The 18,246-nt window shown below is 43.4% G+C and overlaps 1 protein-coding gene and 1 non-coding gene across 2 annotated transcripts in view; both read right to left on the bottom strand.

Moving 5' to 3' along the window:
* Positions 1-16,707, bottom strand: part of WDR62 (WD repeat domain 62) — a 41,675-nt gene extending 24,968 nt beyond the window's left edge. Inside the window, exons 1-12 of the mRNA XM_065421003.1 lie at positions 16,597-16,707; positions 13,642-13,733; positions 11,049-11,111; positions 10,615-10,672; positions 10,078-10,248; positions 8,458-8,592; positions 7,715-7,897; positions 7,263-7,423; positions 6,200-6,374; positions 3,613-3,750; positions 2,322-2,497; positions 159-250 (exon numbers count right to left, since the gene is read on the bottom strand). Coding sequence (XP_065277075.1) covers positions 159-250; positions 2,322-2,497; positions 3,613-3,750; positions 6,200-6,374; positions 7,263-7,423; positions 7,715-7,897; positions 8,458-8,592; positions 10,078-10,248; positions 10,615-10,672; positions 11,049-11,111; positions 13,642-13,733; positions 16,597-16,707 — 1,555 coding nt within the window. The remainder of the gene's footprint in view (positions 1-158; positions 251-2,321; positions 2,498-3,612; positions 3,751-6,199; positions 6,375-7,262; positions 7,424-7,714; positions 7,898-8,457; positions 8,593-10,077; positions 10,249-10,614; positions 10,673-11,048; positions 11,112-13,641; positions 13,734-16,596) is intronic.
* Positions 5,728-5,871, bottom strand: LOC135893316 (small nucleolar RNA SNORA16B/SNORA16A family). Its single transcript, XR_010562327.1, has one exon. It is a non-coding gene; the product is annotated as a small nucleolar RNA SNORA16B/SNORA16A family (small nucleolar RNA).
* Positions 16,708-18,246: the final 1,539 nt, after the last annotated feature.

Raw genomic sequence — 18,246 nt, 5'->3', positions numbered from 1 at the left:
AGAGCTAATCAACAGAAGGCAGTTTTAGACGAATATTTCTGCTAAACTAAAGTTACACATAGCTTGACGCAGACTGAAGCCAAAGAAACACAAATAAGCCTTCCATGTGTTCAGTTGTGCTTTTGTCATTTTCCTCGAGTTTGTTTTCAAATACTTACCAGTTTCTGGTTTGGAATACTCCAAGCAGAGAACTTCTGAATCATGAGCTTCCACCTTAACCACTTCCTGCATAAACTGTAACTCATGTATCCTACAATAAAAATGCAACAGTGAAAAGCCAGCAATTGTACCCATTGATGGGGGGGAGGAGGAGCAAACCAGTCCAGCAAAGCACTTCTTAATTATGTTTATTATGGTAGTGGCCTAAGGGCCAACCAAGAATGGGGCCCAGTTATGCTAGGCACTGTACAAACACAGAACAGCAGATGGCCCCTGGAGAGTTTACAGTCTTAATAGACAAGACAGACAGAGCGGGGAAAGGGATATAACACACATAAGCACATGCTTATCTTTAAGTACTGAGTAAACCCACTGAAGCCTCAAAAAATGATTTGAGGACTGGGAAAATGTCTTACAGTGAGAGATTTAAGGAACTCGATCTGTTTAGTTTATCTAAAAGAAGACTGAGAGGTGACTTACAGTGTATAAGTACCTTCATGGGGGAGAAAAATACCTGGTACTAAAGGGCTCTTTAACCTAGCAGAGAAGGCAGAACAAGAACTAGAAGTTGAAGCCAGACAAATTCCAATTAGAAAGACACAGATTTTTAAACACAGTGAGGGTGATTAACCATTGGTACAAACTCTCCCAAGGAAATGGTGGATTCTCCATCTCTTGGAGTCCTCAAATCAAGATTGGATGCCTCTCTGGAAGAGATGCTTTAGTCAACACACAAATTATTGGGCTCAGTACAGGCATAACTGGGCGAATTTTGTATGGCCTGTGTTATACAGGAGGTCTAGATGACCTAATAGTCCCTTTTGGCCTTAAAGTGGATGTATCAATGGGATTACATACATGCTCAAAGTTGAGCACATGCTTAAGTGCCTTGCTGGATCAGGGCAGAACTATACAGTCCTACCTTATTACACACTGGGCAGTCAGATAATAGTGATAATACAAAACCACTAACATTTAAGGAATAAGACTACTCTCATGATTAGTTTTGTAAATAGACATAGAAAAACCCCAATATGGAGAAATCACAACCAAAAGCAGGTATTAGCGAGGGGATGAGATGAAGTGGGACACTTCCTCCAAAGTCAGGATTGAAAGATATCTTCATATATGCAACAAAAGAATGTAAGTTTAGCAGTAACAGGAATTCTTGGAGCATTGCATATGCATCCTGCCCTCTTGGGATGAGCATGTAACCCTGGATCTGCAAGTCACATGCTCTCTTACAGATTCAAACATTCAGACCAAGGTATAAAAGAAATCACTCCAGTTGCTTACCACACATCCAAAATCCACGAGGCCTAAGTGGAGCTGTTCAAAGCGTTTTGCCCTTTCGGCACTAGTAGCAATTTTGGCTTACTGGGTGCACAAGACATGGTACTTATGGGAACCGTTTTTGAATGCACCATTCAAACCAGTCATACTGCAGTATAAAATACCCTTTCCTTCTTAAGGAAAATGGAGCTATATCTATTTAGACTGTCCAGAAAAGTTAGTGCTGCTGATCTATTTAGGGATTTATATTGCTGCCCATCACGGTGGTATCCGACCATCTTCCATGTAAAATCAATAGCAGCAGCAAAGTCCCTAGTGGGGTTCATGGAGTCTCTGACACATCTCACCTTTTAGGGTCAAAACTCTGCTTGCGGTAGGGGGTTTTGGAGTAGAAAGGGGTGTCAATGTCAAGCATCACCTTTGTGGTAGCAAGGTTTGAGATCTGGACCAAATAACCATCCATGACTGAATGGAGTTGGAGGGTGTGTCTACACCCAAAATTAAGATGTAGGATGGGAAGACAAAGCTGTGCTAGCTTTAACCTAGCTAGTGCAGGTAACAATAGCGGTGAAGACACAATGGCATGGACCGCAGGTGTGCTAGCAACCCAAATGTGCACCCAGGGCCCCCAGCAGGCTTGTACTATAGCAGCTAGCCTGCACTGCTATTCTTACCTGCACTAGCTAGGTTAAAGCTAGCACGGGTATGACTACCTGTGCCACAATTATACCTTAATTTGCAGCGTAGATGTATCTGGACAGGTACAGAACCTGTAGCTGTTTTGCATTTCCAGGATAATTTCTGTTAAAACTCGCAACATTCAGTGAAACAGAGTAGAGGTGACAGCTGATAGATATGATCATACTTGCCTCAAGTTGCCTCCTCTGTCACCTGAGGCTAAGTGCTGGCCATCAGGGCTAACCTGCATCACACGAACACCTGCTTTCACATCTAGATAGCCTGCATTTTCATTTCTGTCAGGCACACTGGTTGAATCTTGCAAATGCTGATTATTATTGTCCATGTACACCACCTTCAGCAAGTTCTTTATATTGTGAGGGGGAAGAGCGAGCGAGTTAGGTATATACCATAACAATAAACAATAGAATGCTTGCTACCGTCTCCGGTAGTAGAGTAATTTTGACTTCAATAGTATACTAGTACCTTACGGATGGAATTTTCAAAAATGTTTGAATGCTTGAGGAGCACAAGCCCCAGTGACTTTCAATGGGACCTGTGCACCTAAGTCACGCAAGTTTCTTTGAAATCCCACCTTAATGTTTATAATGCTGTCTGCCCCGAGAACTCAAATCATCATCATCCCTAGTTGTAATATGGGGCTTTCCATCAGCAGATCTCAATTATAAAAGAGGGCAGTGTCTGTAGCCCCCTTTTACCGATGGGGAAACTGAGGCACAGAGGGGGATGTTCACCCAGTGGCAGAGGCAGAAATAGAACTCAGGTCTCCTGAGTTCAGTGCTCTATCCTCTAGGCAACACTACCTCCAAAGCACTGTCAGATACTGACTGAGCCTCATGGACACCCTTGCAAGGGTGGTAAGTATCCCCATTTCATAGATGGGAAAATGCGGTACAGAAAGGTGAAAATAGTTTACCAGTCTTGTTCTTTAGCCACTAAATCCCCATCTCTCGCTTTCAAAAAAGGCAAATCTGTACAGAATATTGTTGGCTTAGCTGAACTGATAAACGTGGATAGGAACTGCTCCTATAGGCAGGAATAAGATATCCAGGAACCCTGGGTTCTTCAGATCATTGTAAAACTTCTGAACATGTTTAAAATAAAAGCTAAATACCTAAAGGCTTTAACTTGATTTAAGTTGGAAGTAACTTGTTTTGAGTCAGACAAATGCATGTGGAAGAGAGAGATGACTGCTGAAGAGAGGTACTGAACTAGTACATCCCCACCTCACCTCAATGTCTTTCCAGCCAGCACCAACCAATTTTTCAGCTGTGCTCTCTCCCAATACTCCAGCACAGGAAAGAGATTTTATATCATTTCCACCACTAGAGCTTTCCCTCCCTGCAGTACACTTAAAGGCTCATCTGCCAGGCTTTAGACTGGGGTAAGCCACAGGTGAATTTGGCCCCATTATTCTAAAGCTGTGTGTGCCGGTCAACAAAAAGCCACTATGGTGCTTACATTACTGTAAATGTTCTTCTGGAATATAGGTCTAGCGTCGCTTTCCACATTCCAGAATCGTATGGTGTTATCGGATGAACAGGTTAGAAAAGATCCTGGAGGTAAACGGGACCTGTGATCCTCATACTCAGGGTAAACCTACATATTTCCACAACATAAAAGGGAGGTGGGGGGACAACGGAGAGAGGAAAGGTACAAATTAGTTTACATTCCAAAAACAGAGTGGGAGTCCAAGAGCCTAAATAACAGCAGAAGTTTGTTCTACAAGACTCCTCTGCAATCCTCCGCTTAAAACTGGGGAGATATTCTCCCCATCACATGGCTTTTTTAGTAGGTGAAACTGACTAATAAAAAAGGGAAACTGGAAACCTTTGTCCAAATGGGGTGGGGTCTTTTTGTTTGTTTATCTGAGTTAGGGGAGTTATATTTAAAACAATCAATAATGATAGAATCTCTTTATTTGTGCCTAAAGGTCCCCATCCCCATGGCGTTAGGCACACTATAACATATAAGACAGTCTCTATCCAGAACAGCTTTCACTCTAAGTATAAGATCACAACAGGTGGATACCACAGACCAGGAAGCACAATGGAACAGTGATACAGTTATAACTGTAATAGACAAGAGTCACTATGACCAGCTGTCTCACCATCCCTCACCACTGCCCTTTCAAAGAGCTCCCCCATCAGATTCCTTGTCATGGCCCCAGGGGGAAGATGACTGTGACGTTGTGCAGTCTATATAGTTTTATAAAAACATAATAAAACTGGAATAGTTTTATAAAAATATGATAAGTGAATATAATGTAACTGGAATATGCTTCATGCAAAAGGTCTCTTGTAAGGTATCATTACAAAGCTTATAATCTACTGAGTGTGATCATCCCATTTGCATAAATGTACCACTCTTGTATCTAAAACTAGAAATATGAAATATAACTCTGAGGGCCTATTGTAATTATGTAAAGTGTGGGCCATTAATGATAGTTTGGAATCTTGATGACTCCCATTAACAAGGACCATTGTCTGCAGATGGCTGTGTTTACCTGTTAGTCTTCCTGTATGTGTGTGTGCTGGCAAGTGGACAATGAAGTCTTGCAGTGACATGTGATCATGTCACCTGAACTGGAATCCATCTTTAACCTGGTGCTTTTCCAGTGAGGGGGGGTGGAAACCCAGAGGGACAAAGGGTTCCTGCCTTATGCAAAAGATACATAAAGGGGTGGAAGAGAACAGAGGGGGAGAGGAGCCATCATGAAGAATCCCCTAGCTATCACCTGAGCTGCAACAAGAGCTGTACCAGGGGAAAGAATTGTGCCCAGGCCTGGGAGGGGTCCAGTCTGAGAAAAAGCTTACTGAAGCATCTCTGAGGGTGAGATTATCTGTATTCAGTTTGATTAGACAGATTTGCGCATTTTATTTTATTTTGCTTGGTGACTTACTTTGTTCTGTCTGTTACTACTTGGAACCACTTAAATCCTACTTTCGGTATTTAATAAAATCACTTTTTACTTATTAATTAACTCAGAGTATGTATTAATACCTGGGGGAGCAAACAGCCGTGCATATCTCTCTATCAGTGTTATAGAGGGCGAACAATTTATGAGTTTACCCTGTATAAGCTTTATACAGGGTAAAACGGATTTATTTGGGTTTAGACCCCACTGGGAGTTGGGCATCTGAGTGCTAAAGACAAGTACACTTCTGTGAGCTGTTTTCAGGTAAACTTGCAGCTTTGGGACAAGTGATTCAGACCCTGGGTCTGTGTTGGAGCAGACGGGAGTGTCTGGCTCAGCAAGACAGGGTGCTGAAGTCCTGAGCTGGCAGGGAAAACAGGAGCAGGGGTAGTCTTGGTACATCAGGTAGCAGCTCCCAAGGGGGTTTCTGTGATCCAACCCGTCACAATGACAACCTGTGTATCAGTTCCTCTTCTAGATAAAGTGATGAGCCGTTTCAGGGTGGATAAAAGTCAATGGGTAGGTTTTCTACCCACTCCAAAATACTTTGCCTGAAAATAAGTGCCAGAGTTTGCTTTGCATTTAGGAATCTGCCATGTCCTATCACATCACTGGGCTGGACACTGTCAGCACAAAGCTCGTATATAAACACTAAGTACAGGTGTATTTTTGTGAAATGTCGCTGGACAGCTACAAAGCAACAAACTGAACAGTGACCGTCAATGAAAACAAGTCACTTGCAGCTCCTGTTTGATCACATCAGCTACACAAGAGAGAGACAGACAGCGTCGATCAGGGTCATGGACGCTATTAAAGTGGAGCAACTGGGGACCGCCTAGTTCTATTTTCTGTTGAACATCTGAATCCGCCCTAAAGATTAACTCTCCTTTTTCCCTATCCTTTGTTCTGCCTTAAGCTACTGCACTATAAAGAAGGTTGACAGTATGGTCTGACTAGAGGGAAACCTTTATTATTAACCAGTTACTAGTCTGATATGGAAATAATAGGAGGATAGTAAAAATCATCTTTTCTAAGTGGGTGAAGCTAGTAAAGAAGCTTATAAGTCATTTTTATTCCCCACCACCACCTTCAGAAGCTCCGTTTAATGCTAGCACATGAACTACATCTTACCTCAACATTCCATACAAAGGAACTGTGGAAGAGGTCTGACCACACTTTGCCAACTTTGTTTGTGTCTTTAACATCCCAGATGTATATACTGTGGTCTTTATACACACAAGAGAGCCAACGATTGCATGGGTCAAAGGCTAAGGCAATGGTGTCTGGGTAGACGGAATCTGGTCGTCTTAAGAGACAGAGAAAGAGGAATTATTCTTTTTAGCTGAATTTAAAAAACAAAAAATGCAAGCTAAAGTATGATATATACAACAATTTCTGTTTTAAATTCACTAATCTTCCAGCCTACCGAACATCTTAAAACCACAGCTACATTTTCTGAGCATGTACCTAGTCTCACAAATGTCCATGCTAGATGCACTTCAAGTCTTACAGTGCAGAACATTATTCTTGGGTTTTTACCCTCTGCCATCCAGAATTTCATATCTGTGAAAAATCTCTATGTCCTGGGTACAGCCCAACAGACTGTTCTGATGATGCACAGCTCTGAAAAGCCACCTAGCTATTTGGAAAACATTCACGCCAGTTAGTTACACTGAAAGAAAAATCAAATTAATGATACCTACCTCATCCGTAAAGTGCTTTGAGATCTGTCGATGAAAAGCCTGATACAAGAGCTAAGTATTTTATTAAAACAGGCAAAGAGGCTGTCAAGTCTGATTTGTCTTAAAACCTTACATTGTTATATGCAAAGTATCAGGTTTTAGTTTCTTCAAGCTCTTTCAGAAACTCATTTTAATGTTAATAACACTGGATTAGAGACCTCTGAAAGATGACTGATTTCAAGTCAATTTAATCTTAGATATCCATTTTCTTCTTTTCTTAAATGTAAGACTGAAACACACAAACTTTCAGGATCAAATTTTCAGAAATGCTCAGCTCATATTAATAAGGGTCACTGGCCACTTCTGAAAATCTGGCCTCTGCTATTTAGCCACTATCTTTAGAAGCTGTACGGAGTATTTAAGATGTACAAAGAGAAGGCACTTTTTCCTTCAAGCCAAGTCAAACATAATACACACAGTGAAGCACTATATTTCATGTCAAAACTTTGTACCTTGGTTCAAGCTCTTTGGCTACATCAACGCCCAAGTAGTGAGGTTTCGGTAGATCAGTGAGATAATGCATGTTGTGGGAATGAAAGATCCTCACCGTTCCATTTGCACAGCCACAAAAAATAAACTCTTCACTAACACAGATGCAATTTGCTAGCGATACCTGAAGGAAGAAGTTCACATGCATAAAGTTACCTTTTTTATAACAGAGAACAACTAGGAGTCCATGGGTGGTTTTTTACCCACGAAAGCTTATGCCCAAATAAATCTGTTAGTCTTAAAGGTGCCACCGGACTCCTTGTTGTTTTTGTGGATACAGACTAACACAGCTACCCCCGATACTATAACAGAGAACGTATTTCTATAAAACAATTACAGTAAGATATAAGGGAAGCATAGGTATCCAAAACTAAATGGAATTATTTTACAATAATTAGGCAACAAGGCATTTTACCTTCAGATCAATCCATTTTTCCAGCATTCGCTTCTCGTTAAATTGACAGAGAAGTCCAGAATAAGAAACACAGAAAGTGTTGCCCAACAATTTCCCTTGCCCGCATGCTACACCACAAAAGATGTTATTGTGAAGTTCTCCCAGAAGTCCAGAGCGACCAACCAATGGCACAGTCTCTTTAATCTGCAATGAACACATTAGTTTGCATTATAAATACTAATACATTTGTCCTTCTGATACTTTTCACCGAGGATCTAAAGAAAGCCTCAAAATATCCCTAGGAGATAAGTAAGTTCCTCCTTTTTAAAAATGGGAAACAGGATTGTCAAACATATTGATTCATGTTTTCTGGAATCCGGCAAGTATGCAATAGCTCTGTCAAAGAACTGACATCCTGCAAATGTGTTTTAAATGTTAATTTAGCAATTTCTTGCCCCTTCATCCCTGTGCTCTATTGTGAATGTGATTTTTGAAGACTACTTCCAGAAAGCTAGATTCAAAACCCACCTAGAGCTGCCTGGCCATAGGTCATTCCTGAAGCAGGGCAGGAAGTTACGGTATGACAGAGAGATTGAGTGTAGGGCATGAAAAGCCTTACTGCTCTTTGGCGCCACTCACCTAAACGAATATCTCTGACTGCTGCAGGGACAGACATCTAGTCAACTGTCTGACTATCCTGAGCACCGTTTTTTAAACTCATGTATTCCCACATCCAACTGGTACAGCACATGAGAAAGGTTTACCTTAACTTCCCTCGATGCGTCCAAGAACCAGAATTTAACATGGCGGTGGCCAACAGTAACAAAGTAGCTGTCCTCAGAGAAGGATACTGCAATAACTTTACAAGACACTTTGTTTGATGCTACTAGGGTATCCTTCTGTAAAGAGACAAAAAATGAACACCCAATAATTTGTACATGAGAGATACACGGCACAAGAGACATGGAAGTTACGACTGAAATCCTGATTCCACTACAAGGCCAATTTTGACACAATCCCACTTCATCCTCATCACTTAACAATTCACATGAATATTGACATGAAGTACAATTTTGCAAACAATTCATCTGCCAGAAAAGATGGTTTTTCTGACAATTTGGACAAGGTTTTTTTGTGAAACGGTGATTCCCTTGAGTGCGAGATGCAGGAATGCTGGACGCTCACTAGAAATGGGGGGGGACGAGCGGGGGGGCACCAGTGCCCGAACCATGGCCCCACCCCAACCGTTCCCCGAGGCCCCACCAACACCTCTCCTCCACACTCCACCTCTTCCCCCAAGACCCTGCCCCTCACTTGCTCCTCTCCGCCCCATCCTCCCTCCCATCGCTCACCCTTAAGGTAAAAAGTGATGGGGCCATTGACCCCCGCCCTGTTCCAGCCCCCCTGGTGGGGTAGGGAGGAGGAAAAGGTTTTGAAAAATTTTTTGAAAAAATTCTAATGCTTCCTCCACTCTCCACTCCGGTCTCCTAATAACTCTAAGGCAGCTTGACCTAGAAGCTTCATGTGTATACCGCTGAGCTGGCTCAATCAAGCAGGAGTGCCTTCACTGGACTTCTCTTTTTGGGAGCAAACATACTGCAAAAGGTGAATAAATCCTTTAGGATATACATGTGCTCTGCAAGCATTATAATGTATTACCTTCCAAGCTCTGCACGAATGATACGTGATCTACACCTGCTCAAGATGACAGGCCCTAGGTACTTTCATATTACAATGCGTGTGACAAATAATACAGTGGGGAGGCAGGAAGGAGAGAAGACAGTGAAATCAAATAGTGTTCATCTGGGAGCAGGAGGCAGGATAGACAAGCAAGTGAAGAGGAGAGATCAGATAATGTTCATAGATAAGGCTAGAAGGGACTATTGTGATTATCTAGTCTGATCTTCTGTATAACATGGGCCATGGAATTTCCCTGAGTTAATTCCTGTTTGAATGAGAGCATCTTTTTTTTTTTTGTAAAAGATCCATTCTTGATTTAAAAATTTCCAGTGATGGAGAATCCACTGCAATCCTTGGTGAGTTATCCCAATGGTTAATTACCCTCCCTGTTAAAAAATGTGTGCCTTATTCATCAGGAAAAGGGAGGCAGGATAGTGTCAACGAAGTCCTCAGCTCGGAAACTTGCCCTTGCTCCAGGAATGCTAGAGTTTGCTATGTGCCTACAAGATTATCAAAGTTCAGCTGTTTTCCCCAAGTGAGATCGTTTTCTTGGTTTCAATGAGGGAGGGGTTATTTTGATTGCATTTGATTATCATATAAGCTAACAGATATATTATATTTTATTGTAAAGGCATCAGTAAATTCTTTGCTTTTCAGTGAGAAATGACAGAGGCTATTTGTCTCTGACATCTGTAGTTCCTTACCTTCCAGTCCCATACATTGACAATCATGTCATGTTGATAGCCCACTGACACAATATACTTCATGTTGGGAGAAAAAGCCACACAAGCCACTCCATGTTTATGGCCATGCAGTTCAGATACTTGCATCTTCTCCTCAACGTCCCACACTCGTACAGCTGGTCTGTGCCCGTTCTGCAAGAGTCATTTGAATATGTGCTGCCATTTGAATCGTACACACAAAAAATAGGAATTGCCATCCCAGATCAGAACAATGGTCCATCTAGTCTAGTATCCTAGTGCGGACAACTCACAGTTCAGCCACGTTAGTCTGTAGTTTAAATGCTCATCTTTACAGTTTAAATTCCAAATTAGTACTACCTGATCAACTGGCCAGAATTCAACCAATGTATGGAGGCCGGAAAGCTAGCATCAAAACAGAGGGCACTAACTGGGCATTCCTATGGCAGGTTTTCCAGGCACACAAGCATTTGCATTGGTAGAGAAATCAGAAATTCCATTCCAAGTGTACACACTATAATACACTTCAGCAGAACTCACCTCACCAGTAACAATAAATTTTCCATCAGGTGAGAAAGACAGAGCACTCAGCGTTTTCCTGAAAGAAAGATATAGCTTTCGTTTTCCCTCAGAGAAAGTTCAGACAGTGCTCACTGCAATAAACACTATGATAAGGAAAAAACATTCTGACGTTACCCACCATAGTGTTATTCAAACACACAGTCTACGATAGCTTATCTACTTAGACTGTCAGCTGTTTGGGGCAGAGACTGGCTTTTTGTAATGTGTTTGTAAAGCAACTGGCACAGTGGGGTCCTGGTCCATAAGTAGGCAGATAGCAGCCATGCACAGTATCAGCAGTTACACTTTGCTCAGCTGAGAGTCACATTCCTTTCTCAGCAACCCAAATCCCAAAAAGCAAGTTTGGAATAAACACTATCGAGGAGGTGAGTAAATTTAAGCATTGACAATACCTGGAAGTATTAAAGATGTGTCTTTGTTTATTCTTTTGGGGATTTAAAATTACAACCACACACCTGAAAAGAAAGAACAAGACATTTACATTAATAAGTGTTTCACCTGGTTTGTGGAGCGCTGGGGTGTTCAGAGGAGGATGGCAATCTTCAGAGTTTGGAAGACTTCCCAGAAAAGGGAAAGCGTTGCAGAGAAAAGCACATCCTATTTTTTTAAATAAAACAACAACAGCAACCCTAGCTCAGCATCAGTCAAGCACCAAGTGCTTGACAAAGGGGGTCAGTATCATTATCCCCATTTTGCAAATGGGAAACTGAGGCACAAAGTTGTGACACAACTTGCCCAAGGTCACCCAGCAGGCCAGTTGTAGAGCCAGGAATAGGACCAAGGTTTCCAGAGTCCAGTCCAGTGTTCTATCTACTAGGCCAACTTTAATATGTTTATGTTATGTTATATTTTTAGAAGGCATTTGTTCTAACACTAAACTGGAGATTACTACAATAACTGAAAGTGTTACCTGAAACCCCTGTTCCCATCGTTCAGCAATAAGCACTTACCCTTAAAGCATGACTGAATCTGGTTTCAGCCTCTGACAATGGATACCGATGGTGATAGTGTCACTTTTGACTAATATTTTAAGTTAAACAGACCATTTAAAGTAGAATTTAAAATTTAGGGTTTGTTAAAACAAGCTTTTACAAGGCTAATAGTTTTTTCCCATTTGTTTTGGGGTGGTTTTTTTGTTTGTTTTTTGTTTTTAAATAATACCAGTGTAAATAGTGGGATTAAAAAAAAAAAAAAAAAGAGAGACAATCCTGCAGTGTTTGTATGTCAAACACCACAGCATCAGGCCAGAAAATGAATCTGACTAGTAGTTGGCTTTTAACAAGCCAAGAGAAATGCAAAACAGTTAACATTCAGAAAAGTTTTCAATTTTAAGAATTCTTTCAGTTGTAATAATTCAAATCAACAGTCTTTTTGTTCTGTGTTCGTACTGCACCTAGCACCAGGCCGCCCTGGGCCATGATTGGGGCAGCTACGTGCTACAGCAGTACAAAGAAATAATAATTTGTAAAATAGGTAAGAATGTTTCTTAAAAATAATTCTCAACATGATTGACTCTTTCCCTCTATTTCAGTTGAGCACCATAAAGGAAACAAACTATTAAAAAGTTTGTGTTAAAAAATACAAATGTATTTTGTTCTTTTGAATAATTAATCCTGCAAACATTTTTTAAATTGGCTGTAATGTATCTATTATGTAACTGAGCAAGCTAACTTTGACCTGTGCTGTTATAACTTTCAGTGGGTTAGCTACTGATTAATCAGGTCCCTTGATTTGCTGTTATATGCTCACAGCACACACACAGAAGTTAGATTAAAAACAAACACTCTTGCTGGAAGGTTGCAAAGTAATACGACTTTGTTTCTTAGAAATCAGAACGATGACACAAGAACCCTCAACTCAAAAACAGAGAGAGAGAAAACAGGCTGCTCCCTAGGGCAGCAAGACATATACGCTGGCTCTTTTCAGAATGACTCGGATTGCATGCTTTGCTACAGACCCACCCCACCAGTCTGCAAGCAGGACCAAGAAACCACCCCGCATTCTAAACATGAAAGCTTGCAATTCCAATATAGTCCTCCATACCCCACACCTAACACATTTTATAAACAACAAGCCAGGCCAACTGGTAACTCTCATACCACGCACTGTCATACTGGGATCAGAGGTCAGGACTCTTTCTTGGTCACTTTCTTGACTCTCAGCATCAGAGACTGAGTCTGACCCTGGAAGTAGGGGTTCCGGAACAATTTTTATAGTGGGGGTGCTGAAAGCCATTGAACCAAACTGTAAATCCTGTAGATGATGGAAACCATGTTCAGCCAGGGAGTGCGGCAGCACCCCCAGCACCCTAAATTCCAGCATCTATGCCTGGAAGTGGTGGAGTCAATACAGAGGAAAGAAAAAGTATAGCTTAAACTACTCCATTACCATGGAACTCACAGGTCTAATCCAGCAGTGATATCAGACTTCTGGATGCCCATGAATGAGAAGGTTAACTTAAAGCACTCGAATATACCTCTTTAGCCAGATCTAGAAGATGTGATAGTTGTTAAGAGCTTTACATTTCCAGCCCTTGGCTGCTTGAGGAACCCTGTGAGATAAGGTTTAGAGAAGCCCCACAAGGGGGAAAAAAAAAAAAACTACTAAGGGCTCACAGCCCTATGAAATGCTGAATGTCTTCATCTCCTACTGAAGTCAGTTGGAATTTTGATACTCAAGCATGCCTCTAGCTACTCTGAATATGCTTACAGTGGTAGCTGATTCTGTCATGGGATGGGATCCAACCTTTACTCCCGCAAGCTGTCCCATTAGCCTCTGCTTATGTAAAGCCTACCTGAGTGACAAAGGACTGCAAGATGGAACCCCAAAGTAACAGTGAAATAACATTACTGCATACACACAGTTGGCAAAACAACCAGGGCTCATGTCCATTTTTTTCTCTGTAAGTTGCAGCAGTTTCTAGAATCTTGCAGGTAGACACAGAACATAAACTTACACTTTTCCACATTTATATAGTACACTTACCCTGTAGGATATGCTATCTGCCCGGTGTTTGGGTCACAAGCTAAACCACTACTGGTTTGGGTAGTTATTCCCAATACTTTCTCAAGCATAACCTGCCCAAAAAAAGGGAAAAAAAATATTGAAGTCTAGTTCAGTCAGAACTATGTAAGAGCTTATAAACAACTCCCAATTATTAGATTCTTGAAGCAGTTGTTCCAGCGACCTGGAAGGCAAGGTTTCCCACATCAGGTAAGAGGGAACCAATAAAAATTCAAGCAAACAATCACGCACAATATACAAGCTTAACACTGAACTTTATTTAAAAATGGAAACATTGCTTAACAGCCCAAATCATTAGAGACTATATGTTCAGGCTTTAAAACAGTGGCTGGAAATAATTTTTTCCCCCTATACTTCCAAAACCAGAGATCAAAGTAAGTATCTTAGACTATGTTTATACTAGTCTATGCTGGCATAATCCCCAGCATAGATGAAGCCTACACTGACAGAAGGACTTCTTCTGCCTGTGCAGGAGCACCGCCTTCCCAGTGGACACTGTACTCTTCAAATCGGCGTGGCTGTGTCTACACTGGGAGGTTTGACAGCACAGCTGTGTCGGTCACAGGAGTGGGGTTTTTTTTCACACTCCTGATCAATCTAGCTATGACAATATAAGTTAAGTGTAGGTACTTATCAAGCCCCCCATTACCATAGTATCTGAACACCTCTCTATCTTTAAAGCATTTACCCTCAACACCCCTGTGAGGTAGGGAAGGCAGCTTTATATCCCCATTTTATAGCTGGGGAACCGAGACACAGAGGCCAAGATCCTCAAAAGTATTTAAGTGCCTAACTGCTATTGAGAACCTTTGAGGAGCTGAGCCACAGAGTCTAAGGCCTGGTCTACACTTCAAAATCAGATTGACCATCACGAAGAGCAGTGAAAACATCTCCTGCCCTGATTGCCAAAGTTAGGTCGACCTAACCGCTAGCGTAGATACAGCTAGCTCAACGGAAGAGCTCTTCCATCAACCTAGTCAGTATCTCTCGGAAAAGTAGATTAACTAAATTGACAGAAAAACCCCTTCTATCGATGCAGGAAGTGTTTACACCCCGGTGCTACAGCAGCAGCACCATAGCCGTGCCGCTGTAGTATAGAAATGGCCTAAGTAACTTGCCCAAGGTCACACAGGAAATCCGTGGCACAGCAGGGAGACCATAGGAATAGAGCTCCCCGCAAAGGCTTAGGTGTCAGTGATAAAAACTGTTTGAAGAGGAAATAGAATTGTGAATGCAGGTCTCACTAGCTTAAATGTTTTATTCAAAGATTCCAATCAGTTAGTTTTGAAGGGATGCTTTCAGAACTTGTTAAAAAAAATAGACTTTGTAGAAATCAGTTTTCATTATTTTCAAAATATTGTAGTAGATTTTTTTTTTAAAAATGAACAGTTCCTGTTGCGTTTCTAACCCATATGCTGCTGCACTGGGACATGAGACCCTAAATGAGATATAAACAAGAAAAGCAGACCAATCAGAAACCATAACTTCACTGTAAAAATATATGATTACATCAAGACAACTAACTCACTGAAAAAATCTAGTGGAAACAAGACTGTGGTTTTACTTCAGTGTAGCAAACTGAGGTCAACCACAGCTGGAGGGAATAGCTTGGTCTTCACTATTAAAGGTACGGGTTTTTTAACCTTGAGGTAACTAACACATGAGCTATCCCAAGGCAAAAGCATAGTGAAGATAAGGTGTTTTATTTGTCCGGTGAGGTCAGGCTGACCTCAGCAAGTCTACCTTGCTGTAAAACTGAAATATTTGATCTTCACTGTGCTTTTACCTGAGGATAACACATTAGTTACCCCCAGGCAAAGGGCACACCTGTTTTGGCAGTGAACACAAGGTCTGTAGGGCTGATCTTCTCAAGATAAAAAAAAAAAAAACCCTACCCATGCTGTCTCCAGGAAGATTTTACAGCGAGTTAGCTATCTCGCTGATGGGAGAGGTAAGGAGTTGAATCCAGCGAAAAGGAATCCCAAGAGTGCAAGAAGCAAACAAACCACCCCAATGGCACAACAGACTGTACAACCCCTCAAGCTGCTGAAGCAGCCGGGGGGTGGGGGGTATTTGTAACTTGTATGTGTGTAACTCTTCCACCAAGAGCCCTGCTCCCATTGAGACCCAACCCCCATCCTCAAAACACACACACACAGCCATACACCCATTCCCCAAAGAAGTTAGACCCACCCAGCTCCTACGGCCCATGCTAGGGGATGCTTGGGGGCAGGGTCTACATCCAAGAGGGGTGAGAGACACCCACAGGAGGGTCTAGGGTGACCAGACGTCCCGATTTTATAGGGACAGTCCCGATATTGGGGGCTTTTTCTTATATAGGCTCCTATTACCCCCCACCCCCATCCTGATTTTTCACACTTGCTGTCTGGTCACCCTAGGAGGGTCTCAAGTCACTGCCCCTTTTCACCTCTATCTCCCCAACCCAAGAGACGACCCCGCCCACTTCCTTAGTCCAACCTCCCCACGCATCGCCAAAAGTTTCTCACCCCCCCAAACCCCGCCTCTCATGTCGCCCCGCCCCCTCCCCATGTCTCCCCAAGCCCCACTTCCTTTGCAGCTGCCCACGCCCTGCGTGTCGCCCCGCCCCCTCATCCAAACCCCGCCCCCTCACACTTCCCCCAGCCCCGCCTTCTTTGCATCTGCCCACGCCCTGCGTGTCGCCCCGCCCCCTCACCCAAGCCCCGCCCCCTTTGCAACTGTCCACCCTCCGCCCCCTCCTCCAAACCTCGCCCCCTCACACTTCCCCCAGCCCCGCCTTCTTTGCATCTGCCCCCCCCCCCCCGCGTCACCTCGTCCCTTATCCCCAAGCCCCGCCCCCTCCGGTGTGGAGCCCCGCCCCCTCAAGCCCCGCCCCCCATTGCCTCAGCCTCTCCCCCGCTCATCCCGTCCCCTCACCGCCTCCTCCGGCCCCTGGTGCCTCGATCTCCGCCTCAGGCTCAAGAGCGGCGGCGAGTCGGCGCCCCCGCTCCGGGTGTAGAAGCCGCCGCCGCCGCCGGACCCCGCCATGGCTGCGGGGCCCTCCGCGCCCCTTCACCCCGGCTGGACCCCCTGAGGCGGCCTCTACCCTCAGCAACCGCTCCGAACTGCGCGCGGAAACCCGGCTCCCCGCTCCTATTGGCCGCCGCGCACGCCAAACATCTCCGCCCGCTGCCAACGGCGGCGGCTCTTCCATGAAATCCCGCCTCCGTAACGCCCCAATGGGTGACGTGTATGCTAATCATTCCTCGCTCAGCCAATAGTGACGGCGCTGCCATTAAATCTCGCCTCCCCTGAAATATACTGTAAGCATAATCGGGGGGCGGAGAACCAATCATTTTCAAGATCAGCCAATAGTGGCGGAGCTACCGTAAAATCCCGCCCCCTGTCTCTCAGGCTCTGGTTTAGGTCTAACACCCAGCAGGGGCCTGAAGATTGGCGGTTCGAATCCCAGCCCCCCCCCCCCCATGCCACGAGTTAATTATTTAAAACCCAATTAATGAATTAGCACCAGTTATAAGCAATTAAACCATGAATCTAGGAGGAGAAAACTAGAGCCCTATAGTGCAAGCCCTCTCCCTACACAGGCTCCCGCTGAACCCAATAGTCTTTCTGTGCCAGGTAGGGCTTGTTGGAGCAAGCCTAATATTCAGACTCCAGAAGGATCGGAAGATGCTTCACAGCTTGTACACGCTAAGCTTATTGCACACACCAGTGGTTCCCTGCATCCCTCGATTTGTCACACGCACTGAGAAAAGGCTCTATGCATGCCCCTTTCTCCCCATGCTCCCTCAACAGGGTCCCCATTTCCCCCTCCCCCATGGTAGGGGCTTTGTGTGTGCCTCTTATTTCCCCCAGCCTCTTTCCCAGTTAAGCAACTTAACAACATAAGAACAATCTTAGTGCATCCATAATGGTCCATCTAGCCCAGTATCCTGTCATCCAACAGGGGCCAAAGCCAAACGTTTCAGAGGGAACGAACAGAACGGGCAATCATCAAGTGATCCATCTCCTGTCATTCACCCCCAGCTTCTTCCACTCAGAAGCCAGGGATACCCAGAAGATGGGGTTGCATCCCTGACCATCTTGGCTAATAGCCATTTGATGAACCTATCCTCCAGGAATTATGTCTTTTTTTTTTTTTTAAACCCCATTACAGTTTCGGCCTTCACAACATTCCCTAGCAAGGAGTTCCACAGGTTGACTGCATTGTGTGAAGCAGTTTAGTTTGTTTGTTTTAAACCTGCTGCCTATTAATATCCCCTGGTTCTTGTGTTTGTGAAGGAGTAAATAACACTTCCTAATTTGCTTTCTCCACACCAGTCCCAATTTGATCATATCCCCTCTTAGGCATCTCTTTTCCAGGCTGAAAAGTCACCGTCTTTTTAACCTTCCCCCCAGACAGAAAGATGACATTCAGGGTGTTGTCAATATGCTAAATTCTATTGGGAAGATGATCAGAGATGAGGTAGAGTATTACCAATGGTTTGATCAATAGACAATTGCAGTGGAGCTCCGTGGCATTGGAATAATTTTTATAGTGGGGGTACTGAATGCCATTGAACAAAA

This window comes from Emys orbicularis, chromosome 21, assembly GCF_028017835.1.
Source record: "Emys orbicularis isolate rEmyOrb1 chromosome 21, rEmyOrb1.hap1, whole genome shotgun sequence".
Lineage (NCBI taxonomy): Eukaryota > Metazoa > Chordata > Testudines > Emydidae > Emys > Emys orbicularis.
Note: the sequence above shows the minus strand (reverse complement) of the source record. Positions and strands in the feature narration are given on the sequence as shown.